Here is a 24,630-nt window from a genome sequence, read left to right as displayed (position 1 = left end):
ATATTGGGCTACAATAATATGCAAGCAACATTAATGTGCATGTTTGTGTTTTTGAGAAAACTATGTTTATGCGTGGTTATTGAAAATCTAAAGTTTTGAAGTCACTGAAATAAGGCCATGAAGCACATACAGGACATTTCTTTACAAGACTTTTGATAATTGGATGTCGTAGGCTAGAATTTTTTCAACCAAATGATGTGAAAATCATCTCGTTCACTCGTTCAGAGAAAACAATATATTGATTTAAATTTTATAAAACATGTTTTGTGATCCAAAGGGATTATTCATAGGTGTGGCAATGGCCCATGAATATTTAGCAATTCACACCCGAGAGACAAAAGAGCCCTCCCTAATGGCCCCATCAATGCCTGACTTCACTAGCAGAACAAGAAACAATGTGAGAAGATTCAGAGAATGGAGTTTTAGATTATTTTTATTTTATTTACTATCACTGTATAAACAAAACACACATAATGAAGGTCAAAGACACATTATTGAGCTCCCTCATCTTACCACACAGATGTGCACAGACTTTGTGGCATTTCTGAAAACTTCTTCTGAATTCTGTTCAACAAATGAAACAATCTTACCTGCTATTTTGTGTGCCCTTAAAAAAATACAAAAAAAGTCAAAAACTTGTTTTACACTAGAATATCAGTGTAGTTGAACATCTCAAGTTTCTAGTGCTCTCAGAGGAAAACAGTTTGAAGGGACTCATGGGAAAGAGGGCAGGATTCATCTTTTGAGCAGGTTTGAGATCACTACAAAAACAAAACAAACCAAAAATCATATCAGGATCATCTGTCAGAATACAGTCTATACTCTAGAATTGTACTAATGTAAAAAAAAGGACATGCAATATCTAAGAAACTAATAATTATCGTTTAGCACTATATTACTAATAAACGTGATGTAAACACACATTCAGTGTAAGCACTAATATTACTTTTACACTATTATACAATAAAATAAATAAATAAAGTATGATTCTACATTCATAAAGATATCGTCATAAATGCATCTCACAGTCATAATCACATCGTTTTTCTAGAACATTATAAATATCCTGGCATCGTACTTCATAATGTTTCATTTGATAAAGTCAGGAATTTTAGTTTGGAATAAGTCTAACTTGTAAAATGTGTACATGTTTTGTCAAAGTAAATAACAGCGAAAGCTAGTAGGAAAATGAAAGTAAGACTTACTCATGTAAATGTCTCCTCCTGCTGGGTTTGCGTCGCATCGCGTCCTTCTTAGGGTTGAGGTAAATATAAGTCTTATTCCTCACAGCATATCTTCATTCAGTAACAAACTATAACCAAGATGAACTTGAAGTCATGTTGCTTTGTTGCGGTGATGTGGGAGTTTCCTCGCGTACAGATACTCCGGTCCTTGCCTCGCCTGCAGCACATGGCTAATTTGCATGGCAAAAGATTTCGCGATAGTGGGCGCGGTCACATTAGAGATAATTAGTTGGAACTGGATAGACTAGACATCTCCTTTGTTTCATATAGATTAATTTATCACAGATTATTTGTTTTTGATAAAACTTACTTCGTTTAAAAGCATAAATCTCAAGCTTTCAGTAGATACCACTTTTATGTTTGTGTGCTAAATATTCACCGTGTTTGAATGATATAAGTGATGCATTTCTAAAAGCAGTTCACGGAGACAGAGAAAACAGAAATCACCCTGTTTGTTTTCTTTATTCTAAATAAAAAAACACAACTTTATGCTGTTCTTGTGAGTGTGCACAAATAAAAGTACACGCTTTACAGTTTCCATTGATGTATATCTCTAATGTGTATGACTTAAACCGACAGAGCATTTTTAGTGTCTTTTGCGCTGATCTTAAAAAAAGTAGGTTGGTCACGCCGGCGTGACCGTCAGCCCCAGAGGGTTAACTGTCCAGATAGTAGATAATGGTGAGGATGATGATGGATGGATAACGTGATCTTTCTTCCCTTTTGCAGGAACGATCGTCGGAGGATGTCGAAGAGGCAGACTGGATGCTGGCTTACGGCACACACACTGGATGCGGAGATAGACTGACGAGACAGACTGACTGGAATGCAAGACAAGACAGGTGAGTATTCACAGGTAAGTGTTGTAGATAATCTCTAGAATCCACGAAGGAGGGTAGAGTAGTCCGCTTTCGCAGCAACGAGCCCGGACAATGGTGACTGTGTGTGGTGAGCTTTTATGAGTGCCGTGATGATGGCGTGCAGGTGTGACTGATTAGTATTCAGGTGAGCGTGATCTTTGAGTGAGTGAGGTGGAAGAACCTGGCCAATCCGTGACATTACCCACCTCCCCAGGGCCCGCTCCTGAGGGCCGAGACCTCCGACGTCGCGGTGGTCTACCTCGTCCCCGAGGTGCTGGGAGGTCAGGATGGGCGTGGTGGAATTCCTCCAGAAGGGCAGGGTCCAGTATGTCTCCTCTGGGTACCCACGTCGGGACTGCAAGATCTCGCGGACAGCGTAGATGGAGCCTTCCTCCAGGTCCAAGGGGGGAGGGGGTTCCTCTTCGTGGCCAGGTTCTGTGGAGGGAAGAACAGGAGAGTGACAGGGTTTGAGAAGTGATACGTGGAATGTGGGGTGAATCCGGTACTGAGGTGGAAGCTGGAGTTTATATGTGACTGGGTTGACCTGTTCCATGATGGTAAAGGGGCCAACAAATCTGGGACTTAACTTCTTCGAGGGCAGGCGCAGACGGATGTCTCTGGTGGAGAGCCAGACTCTTTGACCAGGGGTGTACGTTGGGCCTGGGATCCTCCTTCGGTCTGCGACGATCTTGTTTCTGCGCACTGCCCTTTGGAGATGGTGATGAGCCTCGTCCCAGACTCTCTCGCTCTCCCGGAACCAGTGATCCACTGCGGGCACCTGTGATGGTTCACCATTCCAGGGGAAGAGTGGTGGCTGGAATCCCAGGACGCACTGGAATGTTGTGAGTCCTGTGGTGGGCTGCCGCAGTGAATTCTGGGCGTACTCCGCCCAGCCCAGGAACTGGTTCCAGGAGTCCTGGTGACCGTGACAAAAGGTCCGAAGGAACCGTCCCACCTCCTGGATCTTTCTCTCCGTTTGTCCATTTGTCTGAGGGTGGTATCCGGACGAGAGGCTTACGGTCACACCTAGGAGTTGGAAGAATGCTCTCCAGACTCTGGAAATGAACTGGGGTCCTCTATCTGATACTATGTCTTCGGGGAGTCCATAGTATCTAAACACTCGGTCGAATAGCAACTGAGCGGTCTCCAGGGCTGTGGGAAGCCCTTTCAGTGGCAGGAAAAACGATCCACAACAACTAGAATACAAGTGTTCCCGTCGGAAAGAGGAAGATCCGTCATGAAATCCACTCCTAGGTGTGACCAGGGACGGTTCGGGACGGGCAAGGGATGGAGCTTTCCTGCAGGTAGATGTCGGGGAGTCTTTGAGATGGCACACTCCTTGCAGCCTTGGACATAACGCCTCACATCCCTTGCCATGTCTGGCCACCAGAAGCGCTCTGACAGCAGCGAGAGGGTGGTGTTGGCCCCTGGATGTCCAGTGCCCAGGGAGGTGTGTGTTGAGTGGATAAGATCTACCCGTTGTTCCTGAGGGATGAACTGACGTCCTGGTGGGCAACCCGGCGGAGATCTGGTTGCTGGAGTGGCGACGGCTGGAGGACTGGACCAGTCAATGGGAGCGACGAAGATGTTTCTCGGGAGTATTGGCGTGGGTGTCTCTGGAGAATCATGGAAGTCGTGGAGTCGAGAGAGAGCATCTGCACGGATATTTTTGGAGCCTGGACGATAGGTTATTTTGAAGCTGAAACGGGAGAAGAATAAGGCCCAGCGTGCCTGCCGTGGACAGAGCCTCTTTGCATCGCGGAGGTATTGCAAATTTTTGTGGTCCGTAATCACTTGGAACGGGTGTTGAGCTCCCTCCAGCCAATGCCGCCACTCCTCCAGGGCGAGCTTGATGGCCAATAACTCCCGGTTGCCAATGTCATAGTTCTGCTCCGCCGGGTTGAGCTTCCTAGAGAAGTAGGCGCATGGATGGAGACGTGGAGGAGTACCGTGGTGTTGGGACAAGACAGCTCCGACGCCAGTAGTCGATGCGTCCACTTCGACTATGAATGGATGATCTGGATCTGGATGTGTCAGGAGTGGAGCTTGAGTGAATGCGGTCTTGAGGGACTGGAAGGCTGCGGCAGCTTCGGGGTTCCATTGGAGATTCCGAGATTTTCCCTTGAGTAGGTTGGTTAATGGAGCCGTGAGAATACTGTAATTGTTGATGAAGCGACGGTAGAAGTTTGCGAAGCCAATAAATCTCTGGAGTTCCTTTATGGAGGTGGGTTCTGGCCAGGAGACGACTGCTGACACTTTCCCCTCGTCCATGCGAACACCTTTCCGATCAATAATGTATCCCAGGAACTGAACGGACTGGAGATGGAAAGAGCATTTCTCAGCCTTGAGATACAACTGGTGCTCGCGTAGTCTCTGGAGGACCTCCGCAACGTGGTGGCGATGTTCGGCCTCACTCCGGGAGTGGATCAAAATATCGTCGATATATACGATAACAAATCGGTGTAGAAACTCCCGGAGTACCTCGTGGATGAAATTTTGAAATACGGAGGGGGCGTTGACCAGACCATAGGGCATGACGAGATACTCGTAGTGGCCAGTAGGAGTCACAAACGCGGTCTTCCACTCGTCCCCCTCACGTATTCTCACGAGGTTATACGCGCTGCGGAGGTCCAGCTTCGTGAAGATCTTGGCTGATCGGAGCTGCTCAAGGGCCGCAGGGACGAGAGGAAGTGGGTATCGGAACTTGACGGTGCCTTGGTTTAGAATCCGGTAATCTATACACGGCCGCAGCCCTCCATCCTTCTTGGCCACGAAGAAGAAACTGGATGCTGCGGGTGATGTGGAAGGTCGGATGTATCCCTGGCTCAGAGCTTCTTGGACGTACTCCTCCATGGCCTTAGTCTCTGGAAGCGATAACGGGTAGATCTTACCTCTGGGCATTGGAGCATCCGGAACTAGGTCTATAGCACAGTCCCATGGCCGATGTGGAGGTAGCTGGGAAGCTCTCTTGGGGCAAAATACATCCTGGAAGGACGAATAACATTCTGGGATCTGGATAGATCGTTTCTCGACTGGGCTTTCGACTGAAGTGACATACACTGGTAAGGATTTCCGGACAGGACGTGGAAGTTCTGGAAAACAGGTATCTATACATTCGGGTCCCCACTTCATGATTTCGCCGTTGCCCCAAGAGAGGATGGGATTGTGCTTCACCAGCCACGGGCGCCCTAAGATGATGTCCATGGATGCACCCTCCAGAACCAGAAACTGAATAGACTCCTTGTGAAGGACTCCTATTTGTAGTCTGATACTTTCACATTTGCGATGGACCCGAGTACGGGTGGTGATTTTGCTGGTTATGGGTTCGATTTGGTAAACTGCTGTTGAGGCTTCAGTTCGGAGTTGGAGCTGGCGACAGAGGGTGCCCGAGATGAAGTTGCCGGCTGACCCGGAGTCGATGAGGGCCATGACTGTAACAGAGAATGACAGAGAGGACAACTGAACATTGGAAGTCAGAGGGTGAAGATTTTCTATTTCGGAACACAGACCACTCACCAAGGAACGGACGGGACGAATGGGGCAGTTGATGCGGATATGTCCGCTGGCACCACAGTACATACACAGACCCCGGGTCAGCCTTCTCTGTCGCTCAGCAGATGATAGTTTTCCAGCTTCCAGGATCATAGCCTCTGGTTCTGGAGGAGCGGTTGACTCAGGTGAACGGAGGAGTGCAGTTGTGGTGGAGTCAGCGGTGGCATGATATGATTGAATGCGGTCGGAACAGCGAAGTGATTGTTGGATGAATTTTTCTAGACCCATTGTGTCGTCCAATGCTGCTAACTGGAGACGGAGTTTGGGTTCCAAGCCGAGCCGGTAGGTGGTTAGCAGCGATCTCTCATTCCATCCGCTGGCAGCTGCTAAAGTACGGAAACGTAAAGCATATTCTTGAGTAGACATACTCCCTTGTTTTAAATGATAGAGCTGTTCTCCTGCGGAGATCGCTTCATCTGACGTGCCAAAAACCTCTTTAAAGTGAGAGATGAAACTCTGGATGGTGCTGGTCGCTGGCCCGGCTTGGCGCCAGATGGTGTCAGCCCACTTCAACGCGGGTCTGGTGAGTAACGAAGTGATAAATGCAATTTTTGACTGATCTGTTGGATATAAAGCAGGTTGCATGGTGAATATTAGCGAACATTGGAGAAGAAATCCATTGCACTCCTCCGCCCCGCCTGAGTAGGGCACTGGTCGAGCCATGGGACTGGATGGAACGGGTGCCGAGGAAGTGCTGGGTTCCGGTGGAGCTGTGGGACGCGGTGTTGTGGGAATAGCGGTGGAAGGTCCCATTAAAACCTTTCGGAGAGAATCCACGAGCTCTTGAAATGGGTCCATTGCTCCGCCGATGCTGTCTGTTGGTCCGGGCTTCTGTTAGGGAAGCAGACTGACAAACAGGTGAGTGAAACAATAGGTAAAGTTTATTTGTTTTTAGCGGAGCATATGAAGAAGATGGCATGCAGGACCGGGTAAGTTTAACTGTCCAGATAGTAGATAATGGTGAGGATGATGATGGATGGATAACGTGATCTTTCTTCCCTTTTGCAGGAACGATCGTCGGAGGATGTCGAAGAGGCAGACTGGATGCTGGCTTACGGCACACACACACACTGGATGCGGAGATAGACTGACGAGACAGACTGACTGGAATGCAAGACAAGACAGGTAAGTATTCACAGGTAAGTGTTGTAGATAATCTCTAGAATCCACGAAGGAGGGTAGAGTAGTCCGCTTTCGCAGCAACGAGCCCGGACAATGGTGACTGTGTGTGGTGTGCTTTTATGAGTGCCGTGATGATGGCGTGCAGGTGTGACTGATTAGTATTCAGGTGAGCGTGATCTTTGAGTGAGTGAGGTGGAAGAACCTGGCCAATCCGTGACAATACACACAACCATTTTCCAAAGACATTTTCCGTCACAAAATTAACTTTTTATAAGTTTGTAAGTACATTTAAATGAAGAGTGTGGCGGGAGGAGCAAACAACAGACACAGTGGGTGTGGCGTCAGGCCTCGGAGAGGCTTTTATTACACAGAAAATGAAAGAAGTGTCCAAAGGGGGAATAAAGTGTCCAAATAAAAGGGGATCTGGTGTCCTCGAGTGCTGGGGTTTCGTGAAGGATGGGTAGTGTTCGATAGGGAAAGGTCCAGGTAAGGGGCGGAGTTCGGCGGCCGCACGCGCTCCCCGCTTGGGACCGGGGTGCTAGGGCGGCGGCATCTCTTGCGGCTTCGTCCCTCTCCAGCTGTCCGGCACTTCCAACGGGGAATCTACGGCCTGGCATCCTGGCCCATCGGCCGTCTCAGGTGCGGTCTTCAGCCGGACTGCGGGTCCTTTGGCTCGTCCCATCTGGCGGCGCTGGCTTCTCTCTTCACCCCTTCCTGGACCCGCGAGGACACCAGCGTGCATGCATGGGGGAGAGACCGGTCTCCTGAGGAGAGGCGCGCTCGGGATTTAAACAGCGGCGGGGATGAGGCTTCATTCCATTCACGTGTTCCTCATCACACGCCGCCAGCCCGAGATGATTTTGCGCCCCTCCTCTCCCCTACACACCCACTCCCGTCGGGAGCCTGGAGAAGGGCGGCGAATAAGGGACGGGGTGGTGATGATAATTTGAGGGGAGGCAGCCAACTCGTCACAAGAGTTAAAGAGTTAAATGAGGACAGTAGAAGTCAGTAATCCATGATAAAAAAAAACAACAACTTTTGTTCTAAGTAAAACTGAAAGTAGATTTCACAAAGGGGTGTTGCTGGAAGGCAAATTATTTCAATACACCACAAACCCTTCTCTTTTATCTAGGATCTAAACAGCCTTTTCTCTTGTAATGTGCATTGCTCGTCTTCATATATTTTGTGGGAAATTTCATGTTTTAATCAATTTATGTAATGGAGAACTTTATAAATGTAGTTTCTAAAGAAAAGTCATGTGCAACAAGTGGATAGATTTTTTTGCAAGCTATAGTTGCTTGTCTTTTCATGCAGGTGCTTTTGTCATTTAGTGAACTGTCCTATTATTTAATTTTGGTTGTTAAAGGTAGTTCACAAGGTTTGTCATAATTTACTTTCTGTCTTCTAAACGATATAATACTATTGCTGACCAAAACATTCTGTCTATTTAGTTCCGTTCTATGCCACCCCCCCCCCCCCCAAAAAAAAAAAAACATTGACAATTTTCAAAATATTTTCTTTTATGTTTAAACTTAAAGTCATACAGGTTATTAATGACATTAAGGTAAGTAAATGAGGTAAACTGTTCCTTCTGTCAGGCTCGGGGTAAGGAGAGAGAGAGAGGTAAGATGAACTTAATATGTCTTTAATGATAAACTCAAAACAGAAAGGTAAACATTCAGAATCCAAATAACATCATTATGAAAAAAGGCAAAACAAACAGAAAGCAGGATAAACTTAACTTGATGAGAAACAGAATGACAGGCAGGCAGGTTTGGTAAGGTTTGGCGTGAGGGTTAGAGTCCAGTGTCTATCGAGTAGATCTGACAGTTTGTGAGTGAGAGTGCTGTGTATTTGTAGAGGGGACTGATGAGGAGCGGCAGGTGCAGGTGATCAGTAGGCTGGTGATTGGGAACGAGTGGGCGTGGTGATGGAACCTGACGGTCCGGCTGTGTTGCTGACAGTACCCCCTCCTCCACGGGCAGCTCCCGATGCCCGGGAGCGACGGCGAGGGCGGCCGCGAGGTCTGGGAGCGGGACGGTCCGGGTGTTGCTGATGGAAGTCGGTGAGTAGAGAAGGGTCAAGGATGTCATTACGGGGAACCCAGGACCGCTCCTCAGGACCATACCCCTCCCAGTCCACGAGGTATTCCAGTTGACCCCCTCGCCGCCGAGAGTCCAGAATCTCCCGGACAGAGTAGATGGAAGGGTCCTCCTGGACCTCCGGAGGAGGAGGCACCTCGGCACCGTCAGGTTCTGTGGAGGAATGGAGAGGAGGGTTAGTGGCAGGTTTAAGGAGGGAAACATGAAACGTTGGGTGAATACGGTAGTGTGCAGGGAGCTGGAGCAGGTAGGTGACAGGATTGATTTGCCTCTGGATGGGAAACGGCCCGATGTAGCGGGGACTGAGCTTCTTACAGGGCAGTCGGAGGCGGATGTCCTTCGTGGAGAGCCATACTAGCTCTCCAGGTTGGTAGGTGGGAGCTGGACGACGTCGGACATCCGCGAAGGTCTTATGTCTCCGGACTGCCTGCTGTAGATGGACGTGGGCCGAATCCCAGACCCTCTCACTTTCCCGGAACCAGTAGTCGACGGCTGGGATGTTGGAGAGCTCTTCCGACCAGGGAAATAGAGGGGGCTGATAGCCCAGCACACATTGGAAAGGGGTAAGGCCGGTGGTAGATTGTCTCAGAGAGTTTTGGGCATACTCAGCCCAAGGCAGGTAACGGCTCCAGTTGTGCTGGTCGGAAGAGCAATAGGCCCGGAGGAAGCGTCCGAGTTCTTGTATCTTCCGCTCAGTCTGGCCGTTGGTTTGAGGGTGGTAGCCTGAGGAAAGGCTGATGGAGACCTGGAGTAGTTTGAAGAAAGCATGCCATACCCGGGAGATGAACTGTGGGCCCCGGTCCGACACGATATCCTCAGGGAGGCCGAAATAACGGAAGACAGACTGGAAGAGGGTTTCGGCGGTCTCCATGGCTGTGGGTAGTCCCTTGAGGGGAACAAACCGGCATGATTTGGAGAATCTGTCGACTATCACTAGAATGCAGGTGAAATTATTGGATGGTGGCAGGTCGGTAACAAAGTCGACCCCGATGTGGGACCAGGGCCGGGCAGGTATGGGTAGAGGCTGGAGTTTTCCTTGTGGTAGCTGTCGAGGTGTGTTGGTGATGGCACAGACTGAGCAGGCACGGACATGACGGGCTACCTCACGGGCCATTCCTGGCCACCAGAACCGGGAGCGGAGGAGTGAGAGGGTCCGCTTGCTGCCTGGGTGTCCAGAGCCCGGAGAGGAGTGGATGGAGTCCAGAAGGGAGGAGCGCAGGGTGGAAGGGACGTACTGTTTCCCTTCTGGACCTCCCAGCGGAACTGGCTCTCGGGATGTGGCGTCCTGGAGTTGTTGGTCGAGGCTCCACAGGATTGGGTTGAGGACAAGCTCTGGAGGAAGGATGGGATCAGAGGTTGACTGGGGGTCCGGTTGGTGAATGCGGGATAAGGCATCCGCCTTAATGTTCTTGTGGCCTGGACGATAGGTGATGGTGAAGGAGAACCGGGAGAAGAACAAGGCCCACCGAGCCTGGCGAGGGTTCAGCCGTTTGGCCTCCCGGATGTACTCCAGGTTACGGTGGTCAGTAATGACGGTGAAGGGATGGTTGGCACCCTCCAGCCAGTGCCTCCATTCCTCCAGAGCTAACTTAATGGCCAGGAGTTCCCGATTGCCAATGTCGTAGTTTTGTTCCGCTGGGGAAAACTTCCGGGAAAAGAAGGCACATGGATGGAGTTTGGGAGGCTCTCCGGAGTACTGAGAGAGTACGGCTCCAGCCCCGGTGGTGGATGCGTCGACTTCCACGATGAATGGTTTGGCAGGGTTTGGAAGGACGAGGGCCGGAGCCGTACTGAAGGCGGATTTGAGGGTGGTGAAGGCGTGGGTGGCGGCAGGAGTCCAGGTAAGGGTTTTGGGTTTTCCTTTAAGGAGGTTGGTGAGGCTGGCAGAATGAAGACTGAAGCGGTGGATGAAACGGCGGTAAAAGTTGGCAAATCCGAGGAAGCGTTGGAGTTCCTTAACAGTTGAGGGAGTGGGCCAGTCCCTGATGGCTGCGACCTTGTCCATGTCCATGCTGATCCCAGCTGGACCGATGACGTAGCCGAGGAACTGGATGGTGGTTTGGTGGAACTCGCACTTCTCCGCCTTGAGGTACAGATGGTGGTTTCTCAGCTTCGTAAGGACCTGCGTAACGTGGTGGCGATGGTCGGCCAGGTTCCGAGAGTAGATGAGGATGTCATCTATGTAGACAATGACGAATCGGTGAAGGAACTCTCGGAACACCTCGTTCATGAAGCCCTGGAAGACCGAGGGCGCGTTGACCAGGCCATAGGGCATAACCCGGTAATGGTAGTGGCCGGTAGGGGTGATGAAGGCGGTCTTCCACTCGTCCCCAGGGCGTATGCGAACGAGGTTGTACGCGCTACGCAGGTCCAGCTTGGAGAAGATGCGAGCTCCGCGCAGTTCCTCGAGGGCAGCTGGGACCAACGGCAGGGGATACGGGAACTTGACCGTCTGGGAGTTGAGGACACGGTAGTCGATACAAGGTCGCAGGCCTCCGTCCTTCTTGCCCACAAAGAAGAAACTGGAGGCGGCTGGCGAGGTGGATGGTACAATAAAACCCTGTTGGAGAGCCTCCTTGATGTACTCCTCCATGGCCTTCTGCTCCGGGATGGACAAAGGGTATACTTTACCCCTAGGGAGTTTAGCTCCAGGCAGCAAGTCAATGGCGCAGTCCCATGGCCTATGAGGTGGCAATTTGGTGGCGGCCTGCTTGCTAAAGACGTCCTGGAACGCCCTGTAGTCCTCCGGGATGAAGATGTCCTTGGCGGAGTCGGGACTCTCGACGAGGGTGGACTGGATAGAGAGGTTGGGAACAGGTAAGTGTTGAAGGCAGGATTCGTGGCACTTCGGACTCCACTGGAGGACATCACATCTCTTCCAGTCCATCAACGGAGAGTGTTGGATAAGCCAAGGGCGTCCCAGGACGATGTCCACAGTAGCGCCCTCCAGCACCAGAAAAGAGATCTCCTCCACGTGGAAGTTGCCGATTTGAAGGTTGAAGACAGGTGATCGTTGTTTGACTCGACCGGGTCCCAGGGGCTCACCTCTGATGGTGTTGATCAGGTAATGGGGAGACTGAGGTAAGGCAGGCTGGTTGAAGGATTTTAGCGTGTTGAGGGAGATGAAGTTCCCCGAGGCACCAGAGTCAATAAGGGCTTGGACTGTGAAAGCAGAGTCTTTGATCAGTAGAGTGACTGGAAGTTTTCTCATTTGTGAAACGTCTGGGGATATGTTAGAGATACTCACAAGCGAACGTGGTGGTTTGATGGGACAGGAAGTGAGGGTATGGTTTTCTCCTCCACAGTAAAGACAGAGCCCCTGGGACACGCGGCGGTATCTCTCCGCAGCAGACAGATGGTATGAGTCCGTTTGCATGGGTTCTGGTGCTGGAGGAGAATATCCGGAAGCGGGCGAGGCGGCTGGAGGAGAAATGACGTTAGGAGCACATGCAAGCAAGCGTTGGGCGATCTGGTTGGTCTTCTGAAGGAGCATTTCGAGACCGATGGAGTCATCGAATATTACCAGCTGCTGTCTGATGTTTGCATTGAGCCCTTGACGGAAGATGGAGCAGAGCGCTGGTTCATTCCAGCCACTGAGGGTCGCTAGAGTACGGAACCGGAGAGTGTACTCACCAGCCGAAGAAGAGCCTTGACGCAGGCGCAGCAGTTCATCCGAGACTGATAATGATCCGGTCGATCGCCCAAAAACTTCCTTGAAGTGTTTGGTAAATGCAGATAGATTGCCGATTAAGGGATTATCCGCTTGCCATAGTGCATCAGCCCAGTCCAGCGCTCTGCCCGACAGCAAGCTGGTGATGAACGCCGTCTTCGAACGCTCCGTAGCAAATCGCTGGGGCTGCATCTCAAAGTGGAGAGTACACTGGAGTAGGAAGCCGTTGCATTTGTCCGCCTCGCCCGAGTAGCAAGCAGGCAAGGCCATGGGACTTCCAGAGGCAAACGGGGAAGTGCTCGGTGCAGGCTGGAAGATGGAGAGGAGAGGATCGGAAGTGGGGCGAGTTGACATGGTGAAGTATCTGAGGATCTTTTCTAGGTCAGATCTTCTGTCAGGCTCGGGGTAAGGAGAGAGAGAGAGGTAAGATGAACTTAATATGTCTTTAATGATAAACTCAAAACAGAAAGGTAAACATTCAGAATCCAAATAACATCATTATGAAAAAAGGCAAAACAAACAGAAAGCAGGATAAACTTAACTTGATGAGAAACAGAATGACAGGCAGGCAGGTTTGGTAAGGTTTGGCGTGAGGGTTAGAGTCCAGTGTCTATCGAGTAGATCTGACAGTTTGTGAGTGAGAGTGCTGTGTATTTGTAGAGGGGACTGATGAGGAGCGGCAGGTGCAGGTGATCAGTAGGCTGGTGATTGGGAACGAGTGGGCGTGGTGATGGAACCTGACGGTCCGGCTGTGTTGCTGACACCTTCTAGTTAGTTGATTTCATATACTGCTGTTTAATGCCAGCTATTGGAAATCTAGACTTTTGAACATATTTTGAAGAAACTTTTGATATTTTGAATTCATGTAAAAACTTATTTAGAAGTTGAAACGAATATCCAAAAATAACACCCATAGTTGTTTTCAAACATTTAAAACTAATAATGAGGAAAATTAATAGCTTAATACGTTTTGTATCGCCGCCAGAGGAACGTCCTTGGGCACAGCCGCCAGAGGAACGTCAGCTGGCACCGCCGCTACAGAAACGTCCGCGGGCACCACCGCCAGAGAAACATCCGTGGGCACCGCCTCCAGAGAAACGTCAGCGGGCATCGCCGCCGCCAGAGGAACGTCAGCGGTCATCGCCGCCACAGGAACGTCAGCGTACACCGCCGCTACAGGAACGTCAGTGTACACCGCCGCTACAGGAACGTCAGCGGGCACCGCCGCCAGGAGAACGCCAGCGGGCATCGCCGCCGCCAGAGGAACGTCAGTGTACACCGCCGCCACAGGAACGTCAGCGTACACCGCCGCTACAGGAACGTCAGCGGGCACCGCCGCCAGGAGAATGCCAGCGGGCATCGCCGCCACCAGGGAAACGTCAGCGGGCATCGCCGCCAGAGGAGCAACGTCCGTGGGCATCGCTGCCAGAGGAACGTCAGCGCTCCCCTGCGCGGCTGCAATCCCCCGAAAGTATGCCTCCGTCATCACCACGTGGCGGACGCGCTTCCGTGCCGCCTCTGCCAAGTGAGCGTCCATCGACGCCAGATGAGCGTACACGGACGCCATCCAATCGTGCACGGCGTGAGCGGACGCCGCCGCTTCGGGAACAGAGTAAGCAATCGCCGCCGCTTTGGGCACAGAGTGAGCGGTCCTCGCCGCGTCAGGCACAGAGCAAGCCATCACCGCCGCTTCGGGAACAGAGTGAGCAGTCGCCGCCGCTTTGGGCACAAAGTGAGCGGTCCTCGCCGCGTCAGGCACAGAGTAAGCCGTCACCACCGCTTCGGGAACAGAGTGAGTGGTCGCTGCCGCTTTGGGAACAGAATGAACATCCCTCGTCGCTAGACGAGCGCAAACAGACGCCATCCAATCAGGCACGGCGTGAGCGGACGCCGCCGCACGAGGACAGAGTGAGCGGGCAACGCCGCCTCTAAAAAAAAAACCTTCCCTGCTGGACACATTTGGGGAGTCTGCACGTTCGAAGAGATGAGGTCTGGGTCCAAATGCAGGTGAGTATATTTAATTAACAATAAACAGATAAACAAACAAACAAACAAACAAACAAACGGCCAACACGGCACACACGACAGGATCTGAGCAGGAGCAGGATACACAAAACTGAAGACAGGATACAGGTTACAAGAAACAGAAACAATGCAGACTCACCAGAGTGGGGGGAAAGTGGAGATTATAAAGACTGTGATAATAGTGAACAGCTGTGGAAGACACGAGTGACAATCAAAGACAGGTGTACACGATCAGGAGGGAAGTGCGGGAGGAAGGGAGACAGTGACCTCTGGTGGGGAAAGCTAATCACTTCCGATACTAGGAATAGGGGGTTCTATAGGTTCATTCCGGGCTTGGAGTCCACCCTCTAGACAGCATGCTTACTATTTTTTTTTAACTCAGTGTATCCAAGACCTGTTTTTGTTTTTCTGCCGTGCTGTTATATGGGTAATATAATTTAACTATGAAAATATCATAACTTCTTGTTTTACCTCTTGCTCTGTGACTTGAAAAACTGGTAAGACAAAAGAAGAATTGGGTAAAGAGCTACATGTCTCAGAGTCAGACCATAAATCACTTTCATCTTTTACGGTAAAACTGGCAGCTGTGGTTGAATGGTAAATGTACATTTTTCATTAACTGATGTAATGTTAACATACCAACCTATTTATCACACAGCAAAACTCTGGGTAATTCTTTTTATGCAATACTTTATTAGTTCTGTTTAAAACTCCTAAAGCATATCAAGCATTACACGACTACACAAGTCACACAGGAAAATTAGTGATCAATCTGAATCTAAAATTATACAGTCGTGGCCAAAAGTTTTGAGAATTACATAAATATTGAAAACTGGAAAAGTTGCTGCTTAAGTTTTTATAATAGCAATTTGCATATACTCCAGAATGTTATGAAGAGTGATCAGATGAATTGCATAGTCCTTCTTTGCCATGAAAATCAACTTAATCCCGAAAAAAAACTTTCCACTGCATTGTTAAGAAGGCTATAGGGCGTCCAAGAAAGTCCAGCAAGCGCCAGGATCGTCTCCTAAAGAGGATTCAGCTGCGGGATCGGAGTACCACCAGTGCAGAGCTTGCTCAGGAATGGCAGCAGGCAGGTGTGAGCGCACCTGCACGCACAGTGAGGCCAAGACTTTTGGAAGATGGCCTGGTGTCAAGAAGGGCAGCAAAGAAGCCACTTCTTTCCAAAAACCCCATCAGGGACAGATTGATCTTCTGCCAAAAGTATGGCAAATGGACTGCTGAGGACTGGGGCAAAGTCATATTCTTCAATGAAGCCTCTTTCCGATTGCTTGGAGCATCTGGAAAAAGGCTTGTCCGGAGAAGAAAAGGTGAGCGCTACCATCAGTCCTGTGTCATGCCAACAGTAAAGCATCCTGAGAACATTCATGTGTGGGGTTGCTTCTCATCCAAGGGAGTGGGCTCACTTGTGGTCAATCCTCAAGAGGCGGGTGGACAAAAAAACCCCCCACTAATTCTGACAAACTCCAAGAAGTGATTATGAAAGAATGGGTTGCTATCAGTCAGGATTTGGCCCAGAAGTTGATTGAGAGCATGCCCAGTCGAATTGCAGAGGTCCTGAAAAAGAAGGGCCAACACTGCAAATACAAAGACTCTTTTCATAAATGTCATGTAATTGTCGATAAAAGCCTTTGAAACGTATGAAGTGCTTCTAATTATATTTCAGTACATCACAGAAACAACTTAAACAAAGATCTAAAAGCAGTTTAGCAGCAAACTTTGTGAAAACTAATATTTGTGTCATTCTCAAAACTTTTGGCCACGACTGTACATAGGAAATTATTCATAGGAATGCAAAGTGTCATTAGAGACCGCTCCTAGATACCAGGTAGGTAAATAAAGAACATGAATGCGGAAACTCAAACAAAGCTACAGAACCATTCAGATCAGCACAGCTGCATTTAAAGGTAAGATTGTACCTAAGTCATTTTTTCATATGGACCAAAAACAAAACAAAAAAAGTCAATCAAATATAAATACTAATACATCAGTTGCTGGCTAACATTCAATCTCACTCCACAGCTAAAATGGAAGGAACTGTGCCCAGGACCTGGTTTTTGTCTTTCTGCAGTGCTGTTGCAGCTGGTTTAAGGGTAATTAGCATTGCTTATTGTTAAGGATCTTTCTGTATAGACTGAAATTCTGGTAAGAAATATTGGAAAGTAGCATTAGGTAAAGAAAGTTTTAGTTTGAAACATTCTGATCAGGTGGGAAAAAGATAAATACCTGAAATATTTGTAATAAATCGTTTCCTCCTTATTTTGATTTAATTATGATATTATAATAAAAGAAAACAAACAATTATGAGTTTCAGGTTTAATATTACATGTAATAAAGGAGACAGTAGTTTAATGTCTGTAGCTGTATTTTTTGCACTAACTGGATCATCCAGAGTGCTTAGATGTTATAGAGTTGTAACACTACAGAAATCTTGGACATTAGTTTACATTTTGGATACATTTTCTTATTTAAAATTAAATTTACATGTTCATCCACCAACTCCTTCACCTAGGGCTACAGTCCTGCAGAGTTTAGACTTACCCTTAACCCTAATTAAATGCACCTGATCCAGCTAATCAGGTCTTTCAGGCTTATTTGAAAACTATAGGTGCGTTCCATTCGACCGTAAGTGGACTGCGAAGTGGACTTCACAGGGTATTCCGCCATCTTAAGTGAGATTCCAAACCGAAGGGAGCGAACATGTTCAGTTCGAAGGGCACTGCGAACGGCATAGGGAATAAGGGAACATCAGTACTTCACTTCACAGGAAGTGGACGGGGAAAACTACCCAACTTAAATATAGGCTGTGTGTGGGGAAAAAAAGTGCGTGAGATAAGACCACAAAAAGCTGTTAATCTGTTAACGGTCTAAACATATACATTTGGACTATATTTTTTTAGATACATACGTATTTTATATGTATTTAAATTTGAAAGTAAAATAAATTACAATATTTATTTATGTTAAATCATAATCTGCGTGACCCTGCCGTTGATTTGCTTTGATGACGTTCCAGGGCATTCCAAATGAGCGATTATTGTCAGCGAAGTCCACTTCAACGGATATACCGTGCTAAGGGAGTAGGGAGCAGTGAACACTGCGTAGGGACCCTGTCGATCGGAACGCACCTTATGTGTGTTGGAGCAGGGTTGGAACTAAACTCTGCAGGGCTACAGCCCTTCAGGAAGGAGTTTGACACCTGTGAGGTAACTCCACCTCAGTTAGTTTTAGGCACTTCATTTAAAAAAAAGGTAAAGTGTAATCTTTTATTCTAAAACGTCAAACCACTTGGAAAGCATTATTTAATAATTATACTTGATAAACATGTATTTTTACACTTTTTGCAGATAAGTACCCCTAAGACCAAAACTTCATTCACTGATGGTCAGCAAGAGAATGAGATTGGTAAAGTCAATATCATAGCCTAAATTAGCTCTTCATGTTTTTGTCATTTGGGCTTTGCATTAACAAAGTCTAGCTTCATTAGCTTAACAATTAAAATAAAACTACATCTTTCATATAATATTACATGATAAATAATAGAATAAAGCAAAAAAGCCTTGCATGTGACGATTCATGTTCTCTAACAGATCAAAAGCATGAGCTCCGGATTGTCCTGCTTGGAAAGACAATGGCAGGGAAAAGTGCAACAGGAAACACCATCCTAGGAGAAGAAGTATTTAAATTATTACTTTTAAGTCCATTTGATACTCAATCATGTAAAAGGGTTTCTAGGGTCATTAATGGAAGAAAGATTTCAGTTATTGACACTCCTGGTCTTTTTGACACAGAAATTACTAAAGATGTGATAGAGGAAGAAATTAAGCGGTGTGAATGGTTTTCTGCTCCAGGTCCACATGCCTTTCTAGTAGTTATTAAATTGGAGAGATTCACTGAAGAATATGCAAAAGTAACAGAATATATTGAACAATTATTTGGTGAAGAGGCATTAAATCACACCATGGCAGTGTTCACTCATGGAGATCAACTTGAAGGGCAGGACATTACCAGATTTGTGCAGAGCAATAAAGCACTGCGAACATTTGTTAGGAGCTGTGGGAGTCGCTATTTCGTGATTGACAATAAAAAGCAGGATTCAGTCCAAGTTATGCAGCTACTAAACAATATTGATGAAATGGTTTGTTATAATGGTGGAGCATGCTACACTAATGAAAACTTTCAGAAGGCAGAGAGAGAAATTGAGAAGGTGAAACAACGGATCCTGAAAGAGAATGAAGAAGAAAGAAAGAGGGAGATGGAGGCTCTAGTCTGTCAGCATATGCATCTACAGCATGAAGAACTAGAGAAAATGAAAAGGCAATTAGCAAAGGAACAGGAGGAACAGGCAAGAACTAAAGCTGAGGACAGCAATTTGTCAATGTCACATTTGATTAAAATGTGTCAAGAGATCATCCGTTTGCTTTTAGAATAATTATTTTGTTTTATTATTCCAATCAGTCTTCTCTTTACTGAGATAGCACGAATTCAGAAGGCATAGAAGTTCAGAAAGATCATGTTTACACAAATGCTTGCTACTGAGAGTAAACTATTAATTGCTTGACCTTTCCAAACAAATATTCTTCACAAATTTTATAGATAAATTTGTCTAATTTAAAATAAAGGGGAATAGCCTGTTAAATAATGGTTATAATTGTCATGTATCTGGTCTGTCTTCTCATCATGAACTCTTGCACACACATTCTGGACTGCAATCCCCATAAGCCACTGCACCAATCACTGCACAGCTGCTCCTCGTTTCCCACTGAACTGATTGCTGCATACACCTGTTTATCATTTACCCACATGCATTTAAGCCACTCACACACACACAGCCACCTGGCGAAGTCTTATTGTTCCTATGGTCGTAATTCTAAGCGTATTTCTCTGTGTTGGATTATCTGTGTATGACTCTGGACTGTGTACCCCGTTGACGATTCCTGCTTCCTGCCATTGCGACCATTGCCTGTCTATTGAACTGTTTCCCGGATTACCTTCGTTGTTCCTGTTTTCTGGTGTTTACTCTTGCCTGTCGACACTTCTCAATAAAGCCTTGCAAATGGATCCGCACGTCTCTGACTCCTCCTTGTGACAGAAGACTTCGCCAAACCAGGATCCAGCGGCTTTGTTTCACCTCCAGCATCACAATATGGACCCGCATGAGTCTGTAAGCAAGATGGCCTCCCTTCTAGAGTCTCTTGACAAGATGACCTCCCTTCTAGACTCTGTTCGCAAAATGGCTGCCCTTCCAGAGTCTGCTCTCAAGATGGGCCCCCTTCCACAGCCATGGCACAAGATGGCTACCATCAAATCAGTGACTGCGCCGCCAGAGCGCCCTCCAGTGACTGCGCCGCCAGAGCGCCCTCCAGTGACCGCTCGCTCAGAGCCTGCTCTTCCAGAGTCTCCGCTGGAGACGCCCAGCCCTCCTGAATCTCCGCTGGGGTCGTCCAGTTCTCCAGAGCCCGCTCCTCAAGAGCGTCGTCCAGAGCCCGCTTCACAAGAGCGTCGTCCAGAGCCCGCTTCACAAGAGCGTCGTCAAGAGCCCGCTTCACAAGAGCGTCGTCCAGAGCCCGCTTCACAAGAGCGTCGTCCAGAGCCCGCTACTCAAGACAGCCTTCCAGAGACTCCGCTGGTTCAGCCCAGCCTTCCAGAGCCTCCGCTGGTTCAGCCCAGCCTTCCAGAGCCTCCGCTGGTTCAGCCCAGCCTTCCAGAGCCTCCGCTGGTTCAGCCCAGCCTTCCAGAGCCTCCCCTGGTTCAGCCCAGCCTTCCAGAGCCTCCGCTGGTTCAGCCCAGCCTTCCAGAGACTCCGCTGGTTCCGCCCAGCCTTCCAGAGACTCCGCTGGTTCCGCCCAGCCTTCCAGAGACTCCGCTGGTTCCGCCCAGCCTTCCAGAGACTCCGCTGGTTCAGCCCAGCCTTCCAGAGACTCCGCTGGTTCAGCCCAGTCTTCCAGAGCCTCCGCTGGTTCCGCCCAGCCTTCCAGAGACTCCGCTGGTTCCGCCCAGCCTTCCAGAGACTCCGCTGGTTCCGCCCAGCCTTCCAGAGACTCCGCTGGTTCCGCCCAGCCTTCCAGAGACTCCGCTGGTTCAGCCCTGCCTTCCAGAGACTCCGCTGGTTCAGCCCAGTCTTCCAGAGCCTCCGCTGGTTCCGCCCAGCCTTCCAGAGACTCCGCTGGTTCCATCCAGTCGTCCTGAGATTCCTGTCTGCCCGGTTCTGGTCACGGAGCTCATGCATGGACTGTTCCCACCCACCCTCCCTGCTGCTCCAGTCCCGCCACCTCTGTCTCCTGACAGTCCCTCTGCTCACCCACATCCCACCTTCGGTGCAGAGGACTTGCCGTGGGACTGCCAGTCTCCATCGGTGTCCAGACTGAAGGATCCCTCACCATCACCTCCAGTCTCAGAGTCCTGGACTCCACCTCGGTCCTCCGACCCTGCGGCTCCACCCCGGCTCTGTGCTCCCTCGTCTCCGTTGTCGGCCATCGGCCCACCAGCTCCTCCGGGCTCCATCGTCTCTCCGGCTCCGCCCCGGTCAGTCGTCGCCCCACCTTCGCCTCTGGACTCTACTCCTCCGGCTGCGCCTCGTCACTCCGTCCTGCCGGCTCTGTGGACCTCCTCCCTCCCGTGGGCACAGCCTCCATCCTCTGTCACTCCGGCTCCGCTGCGTACCTCCGGACCTCCATCTCTGCCGGGGTCGCCAGAGCCTTGGGTTCCGCCTTGGCCCTCCGGATCCTCTGTGTCGCCCAGGACCATCGACTCTCCGGTTCCGCCTCGGGCTCCACCGGCTCCACCTCCGTCGGTCGGCCCCATGCAGGAGCCAACCCTTCCTTCATGGCTTCTCCCTCCGTCGGCTCCGCCTCAGTTCCTGGTTCCAGTACCCCTACATGGACCTGGCCCTCCATCCCTCCCCCTGTTCCGCCTCCGCTCCACCACCCTCCAGGTTGTATTATGTGGTTAGAGCGTCTGGAAGCCGCTCCTTGGGGAGGGGCTCTGTCATGTATCTGGTCTGTCTTCTCATCATGAACTCTTGCACACACATTCTGGACTGCAATCCCCATAAGCCACTGCACCAATCACTGCACAGCTGCTCCTCGTTTCCCACTGAACTGATTGCTGCATACACCTGTTTATCATTTACCCACATGCATTTAAGCCACTCACACACACACAGCCACCTGGCGAAGTCTTATTGTTCCTATGGTCGTAATTCTAAGCGTATTTCTCTGTGTTGGATTATCTGTGTATGACTCTGGACTGTGTACCCCGTTGACGATTCCTGCTTCCTGCCATTGCGACCATTGCCTGTCTATTGAACTGTTTCCCGGATTACCTTCGTTGTTCCTGTTTTCTGGTGTTTACTCTTGCCTGTCGACACTTCTCAATAAAGCCTTGCAAATGGATCCGCACGTCTCTGACTCCTCCTTGTGACAATAATGCATTGCCACAACTGTTTTAGAAATTCTTTTTTTCTTTTTACAACTCTGCTTATGTTCTGTATGTTATTTTTTTCTACAAATGTTAAAGATAATCCATTGGGATACTGCTTTAGTTTTCCAAACGTCGATGTTTCTAGATGTTTTGATGAATTTGTAAAGCAAAATCTAATCATTGAATATTATTATTATTATTATGCTCAGTATGATAAAAAGGTTACATATTAAATATTTTTTTACACACAGTTACATATCTTGTCATTTTGTCAATCCTGTCTACAGGGCTTCACAATCTTTTAGTTCTGTGGTAGCTATTTATATTTATTCATTTATATTGTCATTTTAAATCAGTGTTCATGTAAAAATAAGACTTTTTTTTTTATTTATGACATGTTTATAAATAACAACTCATTAACTTTTAGATGTATGCGCATGATTAATAAGCACGTTATTAAACTTATTGAAACAACTTTAGTTACCTAGTTACGTAGTGTAAAAAAAGCTTTTTCCACTTTACAGGCCACATTCTGCTTTTTTATTGTGATTATTATTCATTATTAATATTAAAAACAAGAAATATATTGTAATAATAGTATTGTGTTAAAAAAAACTCACTGTTTAATAAATATAAATTAATTTAATAGTACAACCATTCAATTATACTAATATTTGTGCAGCATGCTATATGTAAGGGATAATCAACGGTTTGCCGTGCGTTAAAGGATTTTAAATGCACGACGTGGAGGCTAATAACCGCCCGACGCGAAGCGGATGGTTGCCTCCGCGAAGTGCATTTTAAATCCTTTAACGCACGGCAAGCCGTTGATTATCCCGCTTATTCCATGGTTATAGACAAATTAAAACTAGGATTGATATTTGCAAAATTTGACTGAATGGATAAAAAAGACGGTTATTTTCGTCAGTTATGACACGCAGCTCTAGCATTCTGGCCGCTTCAAATCAGACTCAGAGATTAAATAGTCCGGTAAAATCACATTTATTTGAATGAAATATAGCATTTGTTTCAGTAGATTATCGATCGACCAAGAGAGAGTGTGAAGGCAAGAGAGATGACAGTTGTGTGTGTGCGTAACGTTACCTGCCTGCATGCTGTGCGTCTCTCTCTACAAACAATAATTCATTCAAAAACAGCAGTTTTACCACCCCGTTGCTGAGGAATATAATGTAGCGATCTAGTATCTATGCTATTTTAATAAGCATCGCAGGCAAACGCTGACAAGAAGTGTATGTATGTGCGCAGCACAATGCGATCTCCGACCTCTCTCTCTCTCTCTCTCTCTCTCTGTGCTTTTGCGTGCATCAATTAAAGCAGCGCATTAATATAGAACGGTGATTAAACTGACTTGGAACTACCTGTGCATTAAACGGTTTTACTGCACACCTGCCAGCCAATCAGAATCCAGTATCCAGACATTCCATGGAATAATCTATTTTTAAACTTTAAACCATCAAGCTTTCATTTTAGAGGGCTACCAGCAAATAAATGAATGCACTACTGGTTTCAGAGTGTTTACATGCGTCCCCTGATCTACATTAAATCTTTTTTGTTAGTTCGCTAGATCTTAAAGAGTTAAAGATGAAAATTAAACAAGAAATTTTGCACATCTGCAATTTAAGTATATGATATACCTTAAAGGGGGTCATCAGATACCCATTTTCCAAGTTCATATGGTTCTTTAGGGTCTTAATGAAAAGTCTATAACATGCTTTGTTTAAAATTTGTCACTCTTTTTTACCTTGCCTACCTTAGCCTTGCCTCAGCTTTGCAAAAAACTACCTATTCTGGTGGATGTTGCTTTAAATGCTAATGAGCTCTGCTCGCCCCGCCCTTCTCCTCTCTCTGTGGAGTGATGAGCCTGTTTACTTTAGCCGCATTTAGCCGTAGAGAAAATGTACATTTGCTTTTAGGCCTCTCTCAACTGTCCCCCTATATTTGGCTAATGCTCCTCTTATCTTCTCCCCTACTCACCGATTGTAATATTTTGCCCCATCCCTGGCAGGCATCCTTTCTCTCTCCTTAAAGCAACACTCCACTTTTTTTGGAAATAGGCTCATTCTCCAACTCCCCCAAAGTTAATAAGTTGAGTTTTACGGTTTTGAAATCCATTCAGCCGTTCTCCTGTTCTGGCGATATCACTTTTAGCATAGCTTAACATAGATCATTGAATCCTATGAGACCAATATAGTATCGTGTTTAAAAATTACCAACAACTTTCGATATTTGTCCTGTTTAAAACAACTAAAAACGACTCTTCTGTAGTTATATCGTGAACTAAGACCGGCGGAGAACGTAAAGCTGTGATTTTCTAGGCTGATAAGATTAGGAACTACACTCCCATTCTGGCGTAATAGTCAAGAAAGTTTGCTGCCGTAATATGGACGCAGCAGGCGCAGTAATATCACGCAGCACATCGCAGCACAACGTGACCAGCTGCATGCACAGTTTCCTCGTTGGAAGTTACCTAGCTGGGAACTAATTTCAGGCGCTGCATGATATTACTGCGCCAGCTGCATCCATATTACGGCAGCAAACTTCCTTACACCGGAATGGGAGTGTAGTTCCTAATCTTACCGGCCTAGAAAATC

The 24,630-nt window shown here is 47.8% G+C and overlaps 1 protein-coding gene across 1 annotated transcript; it reads left to right on the top strand.

The window, feature by feature from the left end:
• The first annotated feature begins 16,623 nt into the window (after window positions 1-16,623).
• Window positions 16,624-19,028, top strand: LOC141336868 (GTPase IMAP family member 7). The gene is made up of 2 exons (XM_073842592.1): window positions 16,624-16,689; window positions 18,147-19,028. The coding sequence occupies exons 1-2, from the start codon at window positions 16,624-16,626 to the stop codon at window positions 19,026-19,028; spliced, it is 948 nt and encodes a 315-aa protein (XP_073698693.1).
• Window positions 19,029-24,630: the final 5,602 nt, after the last annotated feature.

This window comes from Garra rufa, chromosome 6 (assembly GCF_049309525.1).
Source record: "Garra rufa chromosome 6, GarRuf1.0, whole genome shotgun sequence".
Lineage (NCBI taxonomy): Eukaryota > Metazoa > Chordata > Actinopteri > Cypriniformes > Cyprinidae > Garra > Garra rufa.
Note: the sequence above shows the minus strand (reverse complement) of the source record. Positions and strands in the feature narration are given on the sequence as shown.